This window comes from Panthera tigris, chromosome D1, assembly GCF_018350195.1.
Source record: "Panthera tigris isolate Pti1 chromosome D1, P.tigris_Pti1_mat1.1, whole genome shotgun sequence".
Taxonomy (NCBI): Eukaryota; Metazoa; Chordata; class Mammalia; order Carnivora; family Felidae; genus Panthera; species Panthera tigris.
In genome coordinates, this window is record NC_056669.1 from 104,137,838 (window position 1) to 104,154,659 (window position 16,822).

General features: G+C 57.6%; 1 protein-coding gene across 1 annotated transcript; it reads left to right on the forward strand.

Annotated features, from left to right (window-relative positions):
• The first annotated feature begins 112 nt into the window (after positions 1 to 112).
• MS4A10 (membrane spanning 4-domains A10) lies at positions 113 to 10,091 on the forward strand. The gene is made up of 7 exons (XM_042959632.1): positions 113 to 148; positions 3,534 to 3,752; positions 4,215 to 4,334; positions 4,846 to 4,902; positions 6,530 to 6,661; positions 7,850 to 7,960; positions 9,764 to 10,091. The coding sequence occupies exons 1-7, from the start codon at positions 113 to 115 to the stop codon at positions 9,866 to 9,868; spliced, it is 780 nt and encodes a 259-aa protein (XP_042815566.1). The 3' UTR covers positions 9,869 to 10,091.
• Positions 10,092 to 16,822: the final 6,731 nt, after the last annotated feature.

Genomic DNA, 16,822 nt, shown 5'->3' on the forward strand with positions numbered 1-16,822 from the left:
ATGAAGCAGAAGGCGGGGCCAGGAGGGAAAGATCCAAAGTCTAATGTCATAAAGATGTTCTGATCTTCTGGCATTGTCTCTGTGGGGCTGAGTCGGATCCAGAGGGCAGAGCATGGCCGGAAGCTCCCAGTGGAGGTCCCAGGGCCAGGTGAGTGGTCCCCTACAGCAGGAATAAGAAGGGGAGTGTCTTCAGTCAGATTCTATAGAGGCAGAGCCTGAGACAAGGATTTTGTGCGACTGGTTCATGAGGGAGTGCTCTGGGGAGAAGAGCAAAAAGCAGGACGGGCAGGTGAAACAATCCAGGGACAGATGCGGTTTCAGCTGATCACTGGCTTCAGCCTGATCCCACTCCAGGGGTGCTTGGGAGCACAGGCTTGGTCCTGCCCTGAGGCAAAGGGACTGTCCTCTTACACCCCGTGCCAGCCAGTCATTGACTGCAGATTGGGGGAGGGGTGTAACTAAACTCCCAGAAGGGAGCAGTTAGGAGCACTTAGCACCAGCGATTAGAGCCGCTGGCAATGGGTGCCCCACCCCCCGGTAAATGGGGAGCGGGGGGCACCAACAGCATCTGCCCCAAGGAGGAACCCACTGCCTAGAACCCATCTGCCACCAGTCATTGACCATTAGAGGTGGGAAGGGCTGTAGCTGTTTCCATTCCAATCCCAGAAACTCTCTCTCTCTCTCTCTCTCTCTCTCTCACACACACACACACACACACACACAAATTATGAGAAAACAGAGCTCCAAAGAGGGGAATGGATTTACCCAAGACCACACAGGGCCAGTACTAGAATCCAGGCCTCCTGACTCCACCCTAGAGTGGAGGCCTCCATTTCCTGCTGGCCCCTGGGCTCCTTGCTGGGGACTGTCCCCTTATACCAGCATTCCCCTGAAACAGCTTCCAGGAGCTGAAGGAACAAAGGGTACCTGGGCCCTGGCTGGCTTTCCTGGAACCGCCAGGTTGGCTGGGCCTTCGGGGCCTCAGCTGGCTGCGGGACAGGGGAGGGACCAAGGCCATCGCCCCCCTGGGTCTCTGGCTGCCCCCCACCCCCACCCCAATCAGCCCATCTCCACCCAAGCAGCTCTGTACCAGGTTCTGGAGGAATGGGACATGGGGCGGGGGCGCGGAGAGCGGGGGCAATTGTGTGTAAGCCCTCTAAGGGCTCGTAGCCCACGCCCTCCTCAGAAAGTGGGAACCTCACAGCAGACAGACTGTCCCTCTGGTTCCCCCAAGTCCCGCCCTCAGCACCCCTCCCTCCCGGTAGCAGGACATCCCTGCAGCAGACCCCTGTCCCGAGAGAGAGTTGTTTGAAATTGGAAGTGGCACCTAGGGATCGCAGTCCAATCCCCACCCCGACCACACACGATATGCGCAGGAGAAAACCAAAGCGGGGGCAAAGAAGGCCAAAATCCCCTAGAACCAAATGTTTGCCAGTTTAAGGCCTCTCGGCCCAAAAGCGTTCCACACAGAACAACTGTAGGGTCCATGGACTACGAGAAAAAAGGTTCCACGGCCAATTCAGTGTGGGAAATGTCCTTAGTGTTAAAATCGGGTGCTCCCCTACAAGAATTCTCAGGCCCTCCGCTCTGCTAAAGAGGGCGAAGTCGATAACCAGGATTTCCCAGAATTTCCCTTCTGCTCCTTTTCTGTCCTTGTCTGTGTTCCATGGAATACATCTTGAGAAGGGTTACTCTGCTTCCCTGAACACAACCCCCAAGTGGATATTTGAACCCTTCCCACTGCCACATTCTGGAAAGCGAAAGCCCAGGTACGAGGCGCACCTCCGGGGACCGAGGTCTCACGATCTCCCTGGACAACCCAGTCCGGCCGGGGCATCTTCCTTCTTTCTTGCTCCCCAGTGGCGTCCAGGCTCAGCTCTAAGTCCCGCCTTCCCCTGGTACACCAGAGAAGTCTAGTCGCAGTGGGTGGCTGACTGGATAGGCCTCTGCCACCTGCTGCGCCCCCCACCCCGTGCCCCCACCGGTCCAGCTGGCTCTGTCGGAGGGGCTCTGCCTGAAATGCTGGGAATCGAGAGAACAAATCTCCAGGCGTAGCTGGGTCAGGTCACTGAAGAGTCACATCATGATGTCGTGCATCATGGTGAATCTGGGCTCAGCTGCTGGGACCCCCAGCCTCTCCACTGAATCGGGAACCAGACCAAAGGAGACATTTGTCAGAGGGCCCAGCAGCCTGGGCAGAGCAGTGGCATCCAACCACACAGAGACCCAAACCTCAGGCGCTTTCTTGCTGTGTGACTTTGGCCAAGGCCTTGGACCTCCCTGAGGCTTCATGTCTTCGTTTACAGAATGGAGCCAACTTCCCGGGGACTGAGGCACGTCACGTAGCATGGAGCCCGTGCCCCTTGTCTGGCCCTTTGGCCCTTGGACACGGTCCCTTCCTTTCCTCCCCGTCTGGAATTTAGCTATCCGGGCCCCTTGTCCGTCCCAGCCTCCCCAAAGCTCTTTCCCCCTCCTGCTTTCCGCACCCCCACGGCAGGAAACCTGCAAAAATGGGGGTGCTCAAGCAGCACCTCCTGAACTCATTCAGTTGGGATTAAAATTGAGAATTAAAATCAAGGGGAAGGCGCCCCCCCCCCTTTCTTTTTACCAAAAAAGAGTAAGAACGGTCCACTTCCGTTACTTGTGAGTCCCCTCCCCGTGGACAACCGTCTCCTACCTCGATTTCCATAAACTGGCTCCCCTCCCCTCCGCACCCCACCTCACTTCCGTTCTCCTGGGAAAGACCAGCTTTTCTCACTAAGTCCCCAGGCAGCCCCCAAGCCCCACGTGCCCCAGCATCCATCAGTATACAACATCGTGACCGGGATCCTCAGCAAGTGGTGATTTCAGTCCCCCGCAAGGTTTTCCCTCAACCTCTCTCTCACGCCTCTTAAAACATCCAGAACGTTTCCTTTCATTCACTGAGGCAACAGTGTGTAAAGCATTTAAGCGCACGCACTCGGGAGCCAGTCTGCCAGGCTTTGAGTCCCAGTCCAGTCATTTCCCGACTGTGTGACCTTGGGCAAGTGGCTTAACCTCTCTGGGCCTCATCTGCAACAAGGAAACAAGCCACAGGACTTCCCCAGAGGTTTGGGACAAGGATAACATCGGATAATGCATGTAAAGTGCTTATCCCACTGCCAAGAATGGAGAAAATGTTTGTAAATGTTGACTCACTGTTAAATATTGACTTCCTGGCTCAGCAGAAGTTTCCTTCCATCCTCTTTCCCATCAAGAGGAACCACATCGCCAGTTTGGATGTGTTCTGTCTTGCAATGGCTGGGAAGTTTGACCCTTTCTTCTGCCCCAGAAGGAGCGGTGTCCCTGCAGTGCCACAGAGGCTATAAGCGGCCGGTCCTCCCCATTCCCAGAAGCCAGGTTATTCCAGGTCAAACCAAGTTCAGGGGTTACTGAGCAGGGCAGACTGTTCTGGAAGGCCCTGACCCAGAGAACAGAGGTGACACTGAGTCTGACCAGACATAAGCCCCAGAAATGAGATGCGTTCTGCCCCAGCCTCTCTCCCTCATCCGCAGCTCAGGTCCTTGGCCCAAGTCCTGGCAGCAGAAGGCTATGGAGTGGCCACAATTATTCCCAGAACGGAAGTGAGGGGGCTCCCGCCACAGCAGGCCCCCAGCCCAACCTGGCCCGGCCAGAGATGCCTGCCCCGGGAGCTGAGCCCACCGGGCTTCCTGCCTCCAGCCTGGCACCAGCAGAAGCCCAGGAAGAGGAGCAGCCTTCTCAAGGAGCTGGGCGTGAGTGCCCACTTCCTGGGGCCCTGGAAGTCGGGGAGGGGGGCACCCGGGGAGCCCCGAGGAGGGAGGGAGAGAGGAGAGCCTCCAGCTGGCCTCCTTCACACTCCTGCTCGGATTGAAAACTGAAAACGCCACCGAGGGGTGGGAGAGACTGTCTACACCTGCACCAGCACTGGCTCCGTGTCACTCACAGCAAGTCCTCAACAGAAGTCTCTCCCCTTCCCTTCTCTTCCGTCCCCTCCCCCCGCCCCCCTGCCCCCCCCCCTGCCCTGGGAGGCCCCAGCAGCACCACAGGCGGAGGGAGAATTACTGGATTCCCAGCCGCCTCTCCAAGGGGCCAGTCCTTCCCTGTAGACCCACCAGGATCCCTTAGAAGGTGGGCAGTGGGCTGGGATCAGCCAGCTGGCACAGGGCACCAGCGGGTCCCCCCAGCGGTGGCTGCCTGTTCCCTCCCGCCCCCAGGCCTTCCATGTTGTCATCGCTCTGCTGCACTTGTTCTTTGGGGCTTACCTGGTCTCTACTGTCACGGATCTTCACCTGGTGGTGCTGAAGTCTTGGTATCCGTTCTGGGGGGCTGCCTCTGTGAGTAGGTACCAAAACACGGGCCGGATGTGGGGGTCCGTGGGCAGGCCTGGGGGACCCCGGCATTGGGGGCTGGACGTAGGTGGGTCAGAATGAGCTACTGGGGGGGGGGGAGCGTGTGCCCACCCCTTTCTCCAGCCTCCCTGCCTCTGCTTCTGTCCTCTTGGCCCCTCCCAGGAGGCCCCTTCAGGCCTGCATCCCAGGGGAGCACTCCCGGGCTGTCTGCACACTCCCCTAACCCGACACGCGCATCGGCAGGAGGGCGAGCACGAGCTGGGGACTTGGGAGGGGTCGGGAGGCGCCGGGCACAGCTGCATCCCCGGTGTGGGGGCTCGGGTGCACAGGGGAGACCAGCATGGCCAGGGCAGGCCCAGGATGGGCCACGTGGTGGGCAGGGGGAGCTCCTTGCCACCAGAGCTCGGCTTTCTCAGAGAGTAGCCAGAAGAGAGCGAATTTGTGGGTTTCAGGGGACCCCGACCTCCCTCATGACTGTTGCCAATCTGGCCTGCAGTTTCTCATTTCAGGGATCTTGGTGATAACGACGGACATAGTCTTGAAGACTTATCTGGTGAGTGGAAACAGTGAGGTCACTCCCTCCTGTCCCAGTCCCCAGTCCTCCCCGGGTCAGCTCTGTGAAGGGCGTCCGTGTGGAGTGCAGATTCGGGAAACCGTTCTCTGGGATTCGCTGGGAGCAGGCACGAGTCTTCCCGACAGCAGAAAGGGCCCCGGGGCCCCGAGGTCTGCCCCTCCCCCACTGCCCTTCCTGGGCCCCAGTTCTGTCCTCACGTCTGGCCCGTCTGGCCTCGTGTCTGCACACCGCGGCCCGACCCGTTGTTCCGCGGTGCAAGTCTGACCCTACTCCTCCGTGGCTGTCCACCTCCTTGGTGCCCAGGAGCCCCTGCTTGCCCCCAATAGCAGCAACTCCACGAGGCCTGCGGGCCTTGGCCCGCTTTCTATCTGCTTCTCATCTCTCAGAGACACCACCGGCCAGACAGGACTCTGTCCTCCTCTGTGCCGCCCTGTCCGAGGCCTGAGAACTTTGCCCGCTCCGGGTGGCACATTCTCGCCCCGCTTTGGCTCACTCCTGATCATTCTTCAAAACTCAGCCTCCGTGCCCCGTCCTCCTGGTAGTCCTTCCCCACCCGCTATGGCTGGCTTCTGTATCCCCACAGCTTGTTGGACTTACCTGTCTTCTCATCTCTCTGCGGTACACTAAGCCGTGGGGTGTCTGAGCACCTTTCTAGCACAGGTGGGCTGGAGCAGCCCGGGGTGGCCCGAGTGGGCCCAGAGTAAACACCGACACAAGACTGGCAAGATGGATGGACATCGGTGACAGAAGGACCCTTCCTACCCCCTCCTACTTCATGGCCACAGCCCACCTTCTGCCCCACAAGCCCTGGCCTGGCCCACATTTGTGCCCTTCCGGCTGGGCTGGGCTGGGGCCATCCCCCTGCCTTCTCAAGAGGCATAGATAACAGGACAGTGTGGTGCCATTTACCCACAGAGGCAGGGGATGCATGGCAAAAACCTGCCATTCCTCCTGGGCTGGGCCCCTTTCGGAACCAGAAGGCTCCCCCTTCCTACACCTGGGCAGAGGGAGGCTTTACTGCAGGGACGTCCGTCCTGGTACAGGTTGGAGTTTCCATATGTTCACACTCTGTCCATTACAAGGGTCTGCTCTTGATAAGAGGCTCTTGGAATCGTGTTCAACCCAAGACGGTGAGGAAAGGGGACATTTCAGGGACTGTGCCGGGTGGGGAAGGAGGCAGACCCAGAGTGTGTGAGTGTGGGGCACCGTTGGGGCTCCTCCTGCTCTAGCCTATGGAGCGGGGAGGATGGGTAAGGGGCCATTTGGACGTCCAGTGCCCTGACCAGGCGACATATTTGATGCCGGGATGGTCAAAACCAGCTTTGAGAAGGAGACAGTGGTGGGAACATCCCTCTTCGGTACAAAGTCTGTGGGTCGGGAAGCAGCCCTTGGGTTCCCCCAATCCTGTCCCATAGAAGGTGAAAGCCACCTGGGGCCTCCCCGGTGGTCAGCTATCTCAGAAAGTCACATTTAAATGAGGAACCTCGGGTCCAGAGACAGGCAGAGTCTTTCCTGAGGCCACGGAGCAAGCACCTGGCAGGCCTAGACACAGGGCCTAGATCTGGGTCTCTAACTTTCGGGCGATGGTTGTGACTTTTGCTTGTAGAAGATACTTTGCCTGACAGCACACGGCGTCAGCTTCTTCTGCGTGCTAGCGGGCCTCTTTGTCATTGCCAAAGATCTCTTTCTGGAGAGGACGTTTGATTTCCCGATCTGGACCCCGTACCCCAACAGCACAGTGAGTGCCCCGCCCCCGAGGGTCCCCTGACTCCCAGGAAGGTGCGGCCTTGGGCTTGGCCAGGAGGATGCTTCTGGCTCTCAGGAAACCTTCCAGAGCCCAGGCACCGGAGCTGAAGCCCTCAGCCAATCTGTTCCCACCCCGTCCCTCCTGAGGCACGGGGCAAAGGGGGATGCTGGCTCCTCACTGGTCAGCGTCAGGGAGCTGCGGGAGGCCTCGGGTCACTGAGTCCGAGCCCACTGTTGCAGGTAGGGGACCTGAGGCCCAGAAGGGAGAGGGGCCCATGTGAGGCTGAGCAGCAAATTCAGGACCCCCTTCTAGAACGGCCAATTCCCTGGTCAAGGCTCTGTAAAAGACATAGCCCCAGTGACCCCACTATGGGTGAGCCTCTCAGCAGCCCTGCAGAGCAGGCTGAGTCTACTTCATTACCCCCGTTTTAAGGGAGTGAACACTGAGGTCCAGAGAGGTTAAATTCGTAGACCGAGGCCACACAGCAAGTGTCAGGGGTGCAGCGAGGCCTCAAACCTGGGCCTACAACTCGGAGCCCAGGGCCCTTTCAGCACAGCGTGGGGCCCCTGGAGCAGAAGGTGGGCCCGACACTGCACGTGGTGGCTGCTGGCCTCTGGGCCAGGTCCCTGACCACGGTGGTGGGGGGCTGTTCCTTATCGAGCTCCCCCATGCACACGCATGTGCAGGCACACAGGCAGGCCTACTCACACACACACACACACACACACACACACTCCCCATCCACACGCTCGTGCCCTGTGAGATGTCCCAGCTGCTTGGTGGTCCTAAGCCCAGCTCCCCCCCAACAATAAAAGGCGCTCCTTCTCTCTGAGCCTCAGTGTCCCCATCTAAGTGGGGCTGGATGAGATGGCACTTAAGGCCACCTGCGGTGCCACCAGAGGCCCACAAGATTCTCCAGCCTTCCAACATCAGACAAATAAATGCTCGCTGAGGACCCACGGGTGCCGGGAGGTGGGCGTAGAGCAGCGCCTAAGAAGGACCCTGTCCCGGCCCCGCGGAGCCCCCCCCCCCCCCCCCCCCGCCCTCCCCCAGGCACACCTGGCGGCGGAAGCCCTTGCTGCCCCCTGTTGGCTGGGTCTGACCCCGCCTGCGCCAGCCTGAGGGGTGCAGATACCCAGGAGGCCTCTCTCCGGCTCCCTCTCCCCCCCTCCCCTCCAGGTCCACATCCAGAGGCTGGAGCTGGCTCTGCTCTGCTTCTCCTTCCTGGAGTTCTTCCTGCTGAGCTACACGGCCGTCACAGTCTGCAGGGCTGGCCGCCGGCCTGCAAAGGTGAGGCCCTCCAGAGACGGGTGGGGACGCGAGGTTCGGGAAGGGGAGGGGGCAGGCAGGGGTGTTGCTGAGCATTTACTCAGTGGGGGCCACAGACAGAGGCGGGACCACAGTCCAGCCCGGGAGACAAGTCAGGGGGGAGCAAAGGCTGACTGAAGGTGAAAATTGCAGAGTCACTGAAGAGAAAACATCTGTGGGCCAGGGAGCTGTCACAGGGAGATGGCTGGAGGCTGAGCGGGATCCCGACTTGCAGGCAGGGTGGGAGCAGGGGCCTCCAGCAGAGAGAATGTCATGGACACTGGCTTGGGGCCAGGAAGGGGAAGGCCAGGAGAGCTATAGCATGTTGTGGGGTTTGGCTGTGGAGGGAGTAACTGAGGTGGGATGGGGGGGGTGGTCCTAGGAGACTGAGCATTTCAAGCTACAGGCAATCCCGTTATGAGCACTTTAGAAAAACATGACTTGAAGATTAAACACACACACACACACACACACACAAAACCAAAAACCCATACCGTGACTTAGCTTAATCTTCTCAACAGCCCTTGGAGGTAGGTAGTTACTTCCCCATTCTTAAGATCAATAAACTGAGGCTTAGAGAGTTTCCTTCACTTCCTAAGGTCAGTCAGCCCGTAAGGAAATCCAGGAATCAGTCTGAGGTGTGTCCACCCCATGGCCAAGTGCTGGTCTGCCTGGGGTTGGGGGGGGGGGCGGGGACGGCAGAACGGCAGGCTGGGGCCAGGTACATTCTGGAATAGATTAGCTTCGCCCTACGCCGGTGACCCTGACCCTGACCAGAGGTGATTTTCCTAGGCTCATTTCTTTAAAGGAAAAAAGTTCCCATTATAATCTGAACTTTCCGAACACTAAAAACATGTGATCCCGGCGATCCTTCGAGTTCGACACTCAGAGCGTTTTCTCGTTAGTGCCATCCGTTTTTGGGGTTTTCACCTGGCACAGATAGGATCGTGTGGCCCTGAGCTTTACCAAACCCCCTCCGGTTGTCCCAGTTACTGCCTGGCTGGCTGGCAGGAAGTCTTCTCGTTAAGACATCAGAGAGCTGGAAGGGGCCTTGAGTCACTGAGGCCAACCCCGCCCTACAGGGTGGGGACACTGAGGCCCCCTCCCCAGCTGGGGGAATTCACAGTCACCGCTCCCGGATGTCAGCATCTGCCAAGTGCTGGGCACTGTGCTAAACACTGCAGGCGACTCTCTTGGTTGCCCATTGCCGTGGCCACAAATTATCACTAATTCTGCTTATGCATATGGAAGAGGAAGCAGGAGGCTCAGCAGGGTTAAGTGACTCCCCACTGTCACACGCGGTGAGTGGCCAAGCTGGCCCTCCCCCACACGCCTCCGTGCCCTCCTCTGTCTGAGAGAATGGCTCCGGGCACAGGCTTTGCAGCACCCTCGTCACAAACGAGTGGTGAGGACAGGACAGCAGTCACCGGGGACATTGCCAGCGTGGCCCCTGGAACGTGTTCTGGCGAGGAGGGACCCTGGCAAATCAGCTGGTTCAGTCCCATCAGGGAAGCTGACGGGGCAAGTGATTTGCCCAAGGTCACCTGCACACGAGTAACAGGCTCAGAACCAGGGGCCAGTCCCCCTCTCCCTGCTCCCTCCTCGACCACAGGAAGGCGGGGAGAGGCACACACTGGCCTTCTGGAAGTCCCTCCGTCGTCTCTCAAGCCTCGGTTTCCCCATCTTTGGGGGAACCTTGAGCACGTAAGCCCGTGGATAAGTGCTCTGTGAATGGCCACTCACTCCCCAACTGTAGCAGCAGGGACGGTGGCTTCTCTTTTGCAGGAAGGTGACTTATCCTTTGCTCCGGACACATCATCGTGGGGGCTCAGGGGGCCACCGATGAGTCCTCCACCAACCTATGAGGATGTGACTTGGCGTGACATGTAAGACGAGCCAGAGCAGAGGTGAGGAGGCCCTGGGCTCCCCAAACTGTCAGAATTCACCGGGTCCCTTCTCCCTGCACAGTTCCGAAGAGGCGGTCGCCAGAAAGGGGCAAACGGTGCTATTGCTAGAAATGTCTGCCCCGTGCTGGTGGCCGAGGTAGAGGCGGCCCCCATGCCCGCAGGCCCAGAAGGGACCCCCGGGCCCTACCCCCTGTAACATGTCAGTTCCTCAGCTGGACCAGAGCACGGCCAGGTCCTACCCACCCAGGAACAGACCCCAGCCCCCACTCCACCCCTCTACCCTCCCTGTCCGCTGCCCTCCAGTCACTGGCAGACACATGGGGAGCTCGTCCATGGGGGGGCCATGGGGCGAGTCACAAGGGAGCCTCAGAGCCCAGGGAGGCCTGGCCTCCAGACTCAACCCACCGTGAGGTCTCTGGGGGAGCGTGGGTCTGAATCCCTGGATCGGGGATGGGCGCAGCCGGGGCCTCGAGTCGGATGGAAACGGGGCCCAGTTCTCCCCCACAAACGGTTAACGCATCTCCCTGCCTCCCTGGGCCTCAGTGTCTCCACCTGTACTCCGAGGGAGAGGTAGATGATGGGACCTGGGCCTCGAAGCTGGAAAGCTCAGAGATAGGAGTCAGGTCCGGGATTCCAGCTGTGATACCCAAGGCTGTGAGTGAGGCTTCAGGTCCCGGGTCCACACCGGCTGGCGCCGCGGAGTAAGCCAAGCGAGGGAGAACCGCCTTCTCCGTTCCTGAATGTAGCCTTCCCGGGACAGTCTGTGATTCCTGCGATTTCCGGACTGTATTCTATTCCCCTCATGTTTCCATAAAGTGATTTTTCTTCTCGCCGCGCATTATCGTCGAGGGGAACTCTGTGTCAGCAACACACAGGAAGCCGATACCTTTCCACAAAAAGAAGCAAAGCACAAAAATGATGGAAACGCTGCAAACATACGACGAAACTCGCTTGCCACCCCACGCGGTGATCTCAGCACCTGCTTCTCTGCCTCTTGCCACCCCGGCGTCCCTGAGGCTCCACAGACACTGAGCCACCCCCTTGCCCTTCCTCTGCCTGGACTCTCTTCCCTGGAGAATCAGGCCCTCGCTCTGCCCAGTAGAGACGGGGCTTCTGACTCTGGGCCACAGCCCGTGTCATTTGCCCCTCCCATCAATCTGTGATGTAGGTTCTGTCACTATCCCCGTGACACGCAGGCTCGGAGATGTTAAACAGGCTTCCCGAAGGCACCCAGCTGGTAAGCAGTAGAGCCCAGATTCGGACCCGAGCACCCTGACTCCACGCTGACGGCGCCCAGATGTGGCGACAGGATGGCCCCTGCTCTCCAGGAGCGCTACTCTCACTGGTCAGATGAGACGTGCCCGTATGACAGCCACCACAGTCCACACGGCAAAGTCAGCCCTCAAAGTTCACGGGAACCCCGTCTTCCCAGATGGGTCGTTTGCCGTGTGGTAGCCCAGGTTTGCAGCTGTCCGGGATCGCAGTCCTACAAAACCCCAGGGTGCAGCGATGCCCTCGGGGTCCCCGAGCCTCGCACTGAATATTCCCGGGGTTCAAGGTTGTCTGAATTCTGTCGTCACTGCACTGAATATTCCCAGGGTTCAAGGTTGTCTGAATTCTGTCGTCACTTCCCTTGTTGCCACTCCTGGCTGTCACCTCTGGTCTCAGTTAGTGACTTGCCGGTAACCTCTGGTCTCTGCTTCTGTTCTGCTGCTTCTGCGGGTCACAGCTGGCTTTGGAGCAGAATGTCAAGCGTAAGTCCCTGGCCTTGGACGGAGCATCAGAGGGCCCAAAGCCATGCCGATGTGTGGGACAAACGGTTAGGACAAAGAATCCGAAGAAAAGAACCTCAAAGCCTGGCTGTCTGGAGATCCCGGGTGCAAATTTCCGCTCGGGCGGTCGCTTCCTCTGTGACCTTGACCCGGCCCCATCCCCTTACAGGGCCTCAGTTTCCTCATCTGTAAAATGGGATGTTGTACTGGACCGGTGGTTTCGTTTCAACCAATCTATGAAAAGGAGAGTAGAGCGACTCAACTGGGGTGTCAGGTTAGCACGCCTGCTTCCTCTTTCTCCATGTGTATCCGTCTCGGGCATGCACGTCCACACCCAGGCACCCTTGCATCTCCATGTAAGCTTTTGTGTGGAACCATCCGGAAGTGGCAGACACCAGGACCCTCCGTCCCCAGATTCTTCTGCCTGCATTTCTTCCTGAGAATGTGAGCATTCTGCATAATCACAATAGTATTATCACAGTAAGAACATTAAAGATGATTCCAGGGTGGGGCACCTGGCTGGCTCAGTCAGTTAAGCATCCGACTCTTGACCTTGGCCCACGTCTCGGCCTCGCAGCTCGTGACTTTAGACACCACGTCGGGCTCTGCACTGGTGGCCAGGAGCCTGCTTGGAAATCTGTCTCTCCTTCTCTCTGTCCTTCCCCATCTTGTTTTTTCTCTCTCTCTCCCTCTCTCTCTCTCTCTCTCTCTCTCTCACTCCCTTTCTCAAAATGAATAAATAAACATAATTTTTTTTTCTTTTAATTCCAGGGCGCCTACGTGGCTCAGTCAGTTGAGCGTCTGACTTCGGGCCAGGTCGTGATCTCACGGTTTGTGGGTTCAAACCCCGCATCAGGCTCTCTGCTGTCAGCTCAGAACCTGCTTCAGATCCTCTGTGCCCCCCCTCCCCTGCCCCTCCCCCCTCTCAAAAATAAATAAACATTAAAAAAAATTGGGGGGGCGCCTGGGAGGCTCAGTCAGTTAAGCGTCTGACTTCAGCTCAGGTCATGATCTCGCGGTTCATGGGTTCAAGGCCCGCATAGGGCTCTGTGCTGACAGCTCGGAGCCTGGAGCCTATTTCGGATTCTGTGACTCCCTCTCTCTCTGCCCCTCCCCTGCTCGTGTTCTGTCGTTCTCTGTCTCTCAATAATAAATAAATGTTAAAAAAAAATTTTTTTTAATTTTTTTTTACAGAGACCCTGTCCATATTTGAATTCCCCCCATGGTGCCAAAAATGTCCTTTACTGTACTTCAGGTTAAACCTGGACCCAGTCAAGTTTCATGCATTATATTTGTCACATCACTTTTTTTTTTTTCATCTAGAACAATCCTCCCACGTTTTTCTCATGACAGGGGCTTTTTGAAAAGAACAGCTGTCTGTGGAGCGTCTGTTTTTTTCCTCACGGTGTCCTTCCCTTGCCCTCCATCCTCCCTTTTCTTGTCACCTGGCAGCGACCCGGAGGCCTGGGTCGATGCAGGGTGAACGTTGAACGTTGGGGAGAACTCCCCAGGGGTGGTGCGGGGCCTTCTCGCTGCGTCATGTCCCGAACCCGGGAACCTGCTTGTCCCTCGGTTAGTAATCCCGGGCATGGGGGTCACTGTCATAGCTCGCCACTGCCACTGTCATTTTTTTAACATTTTTTTTTTAACGTTTATTCACTTTTTGAGAGACAGAGAGAGAGTATGAGCAGGGCAGGAGCAGAGAGAGAGAGGGAGACACAGAATCCGAAGCAGGCTTCAGGCTCCGAGCTGCCAGCCCAGAGCCCGAGGTGGGGCTCGAACCCACGAACCGTGAGATCATGACCTGAGCCGAAGTCGGACGCTTAACTGACGGAGCCACCCAGGCGCCCCAACCACTGTCATTTTCTATACCTGCTTTTCCTACAGAGTTGTTGTTGTTGTTTTTAAGGAAGCAAAACAGCTCGCATCCCTTATCAGAGAGGAAAATGTCGAAGTTGGTCTTTCTGTAAGAGCTGAGTGTCTAATATACAAAACTCTCAAATGTCGTAAACACTAACTCGACAGTCTTATATCGAGTACAGTGATGTAAACTCATTCTTTCTTCTTAAAATTTCTTCATTATCATATATACCATGTGTAAATGAAGAGAAATTGGAAATGCTCCCAGGGCTCATACGATTACCAAACCCTGAAAGGGATTCATGAGCCTAGCGGCCGGGGGAGGGGGGGCGCAGTGGCCTCGATGACCCTCAGGGCCTCAGCGAGCTCTAGAACTTTAGATTTCCGCGACAGTGAGCCAGCAGAAAAGGTGTCACGGCCCACAGCTGGCCTCAAGATGCCGCTGCTTAGAGATGTCAGTTCAGTGGTCTTGGGGCAAATAAACCAGAGTGCTCTGTCCCCTGGGTCCCCATGGGGAGTGAGGCCTTCCCCTCCCCAGTGAGGACACCGCCGACCACCCCTGTGCCTGGGGAGGGACCAGCTTTGTGAGCGGTGGGTTCCTGAGAAATGAGCACACACAGAGTCGCGCATGTCCTGGTCAGGGCAGGGGAGATCACGGCGCTCAGGGGGGATAGAAAGTCACTGCAGTAAGAACTTCCTGTACCACTGACTCCTCATGGAACTGAGCCTCCATTTTCTCATCTGTAGAATGGGAATGGCGCTTCCTCCCCCCACCGAGTGGTAGTGAGGGTCAGAGAAGACTGTGGATGTGAAAGTACCAACTCAGTGTTCCCCGAAGCGTGAGACACGGGGGGGAACGGTGTGGGAGACAAGACCATGGTGATAAAGGACATCAGTGCGCGTGTGGAGGGAGGAGTCCCCTTTTCAATCTCCTTCAATCTCTTGGATTTCTTTTGGGAGAAAGTCTCCGTTTGGGACTGCTGTGTCATTAACTAACACCAGCTAATGTCCCTTCACGGGGAGACAGCAGACCTCGGGCAGCGAGCATCATCGCATTGGAAAAAAAATTATAAAAAGGAAGTCCACCCGAAGAGGCCCGTTAAATCATGGTACAAGGCACAGAGAGATCCATAAAAATTGCGAAGGTAGAGCTTGAATGACCGACGTCTGAGAAGCAAGGAAAGCGGACCTGCCCTCCCCACCCCGTTCACAAGAAGGAAGCTGGTTTGCACCCTGCGGCGGAGCTGAGAAGCTTACTCGGACCCTCGAACCTGATTCGACCTCCCGGTCTCGTGGAACTTTTGCACTGGATGAATCTTCATGGGTGATCTCACTAACCCCTCGCGTGGAGAAACTGAGGCCCGGGTGTCTACCCATGACGTGCCCCCCACCCCCACCCCCAGCCCCACCTTCCCTGGGAGTCTGGGGAATGAGTCCAGCAACGACAGCCCCCGGCCTCTCTGGGGTGGAGACAGGCACGAACGATCGCACAAAGAAATGTGCAGCTGCTGTAAGGGAAAAGGTGTGGTGAGGACTGTGCTAGGGACCCGATCCGGAACACCTCCGGGGTGAGGCAGAGAAGGCATGAGCGGACCTGCCTTTCTTCCGGGCCACAGCCTGGAGCTTACCCGCTGGGCTCCACCCCCCGCCCCGCCCCCAGGGCTGCGACCAGACCACCTCCCCCGCTGCCTCCCCACTGCTTCCAGCCCTCCTGCTGCCTTGCATGCATTCGGTAGCAGACGGCCTACTGTGCGCCAGGCCCCTGCCCACCCGGGCCTGTCAGCCCTCTGCCAGAGTCAGAACCAGGGGGAGTCACACACTGAGATTTGCCGCAAGGCATCGGCTGCCGTGGTTGTGGGGGCCGGGCAGGTAGGTGTACCCTGGGCGCAGCAGACACGGGGGGGGGGGGGGGGGGGTGGCCGTGCTGGATCTCGGGGGGCACCGCCCGAAGCCGCCCTCCACCACGAGAGTCTCTCCTTCCTAAGGGAAGCTCCACTTCTATTCTCTGAGCCTTCCACTGATTGAATCAGGCCCACCCAGGTTACCTAGGAAACTCTCCCTCACATAAAGCTGGTTAATTGATTATGGATCCAATCACATCTACAAAATACTTTCACAGAAACCCCTAGACTGGTGTTTGAATACGTGGGAACTTAAAAGAGAGGCAAAAAGGCCCCTCTGCCGGGTGGCTCCCGGGAATGGAAGTAAACACAGGACCAGCAGGACAGGGTGTCAGGGGAACGTGGGGACGGGGCGCTCAGGGAATCCCTGCAGGAGGGTTGGGTGCCTGAGCTGGGCCTCCAAGGCAGGAACAGTGCCCTAATATGGGGAACAGCATGGGCAAAGGCACGGGATGAGGGAAGCAGGAAACAGTTATAAAATTACAAATGGAGGGGGGTTGGGGTGCCTAGGTGGCTCAGTCGGTTGAGCATCCAACTTCGGTTCAGGTCATGATCTCACGGTCCGTGAGTTCGAGCTCAGAGTCGGGCTCTGTGCTGACAGCTCAGATCCCAGATCCTGCTTCGGATTCCGTGTCTCCCTCTCTCTCTGACCCTCCCCCATTCATGCTCTATCTCTCTGTGTCTCAAAAATAAATAAACATTAAAAATTTTTTTTTACAAATGGAGGGGGCGCCTGGGTGGCTCAGCCAGCCAAGCGTCCGACTCTCGGTTTCCACTCAGGTCACGATCTCTAGGTTTCGTGAGTTCGAGCCCCGAGTCAGGCTCTGCGCTGGCAACACGGAGCCCGCCTGGGGTTCTCTCTCTCTTTCCCTCTCTCTCTGTTCTCCCCTACTCGTGCTGCCTCTGTCTCTCTCAAAATAAATAAATAAACTTGAAAAAAAGAAAAAGAAATTACAAATGGAATTTCCAAATACAGAAAAGAACCTCTCCACATGGGAGTTAAGCATCCACAGACAGCAGGTAAGATAAAAAGCGTTGCAGTGGGCTGAAGGTCTGCGCCCCCCCCGCCCCCGCCCCAGACTCCTATGTGGAAACCCCAGTCTCCCATGTGGCGGTGTTAGGAGGTGGGGCCTTCGGGAGGAAGTTAGGTCACGAGGGTGGGGTCCTCGTGACTGGGATTAGTGCCCTCGGAAGAGGCAGGGGAGAGCTCGCTCCCGTCTCTGCTCTCTGCCATGAGAAGATTCGGTGAGAAGCGGCCACCGGCAGGCCAGGAAGAGGGTGCTCCCCAGAACCACCTGGATCAGAACCACCTGGGAGCCTTTAAATTGTGCAGACCTCTCCCCCCCACCCCGCCACGCCCTACCTCCAGCGACTCACGCTTAACTGGGCCAGAGCAGTGGTTCT

What these genes read in the sequence shown, in the direction of transcription:
- MS4A10 (XM_042959632.1), top strand. Translation starts at nt 113, where the DNA reads ATGGCCGGAAGCTCCCAGTGGAGGTCCCAGGGCCAG. An exon ending in CCCCGTACCCCAACAGCACA is followed by an intron (nt 6,662 to 7,849) that starts GTGAGTGCCCCG and finishes CCTCCCCTCCAG; the next exon opens with GTCCACATCCAGAGGCTGGA. An exon ending in CTGGCCGCCGGCCTGCAAAG is followed by an intron (nt 7,961 to 9,763) that starts GTGAGGCCCTCC and finishes TCTCTTTTGCAG; the next exon opens with GAAGGTGACTTATCCTTTGC.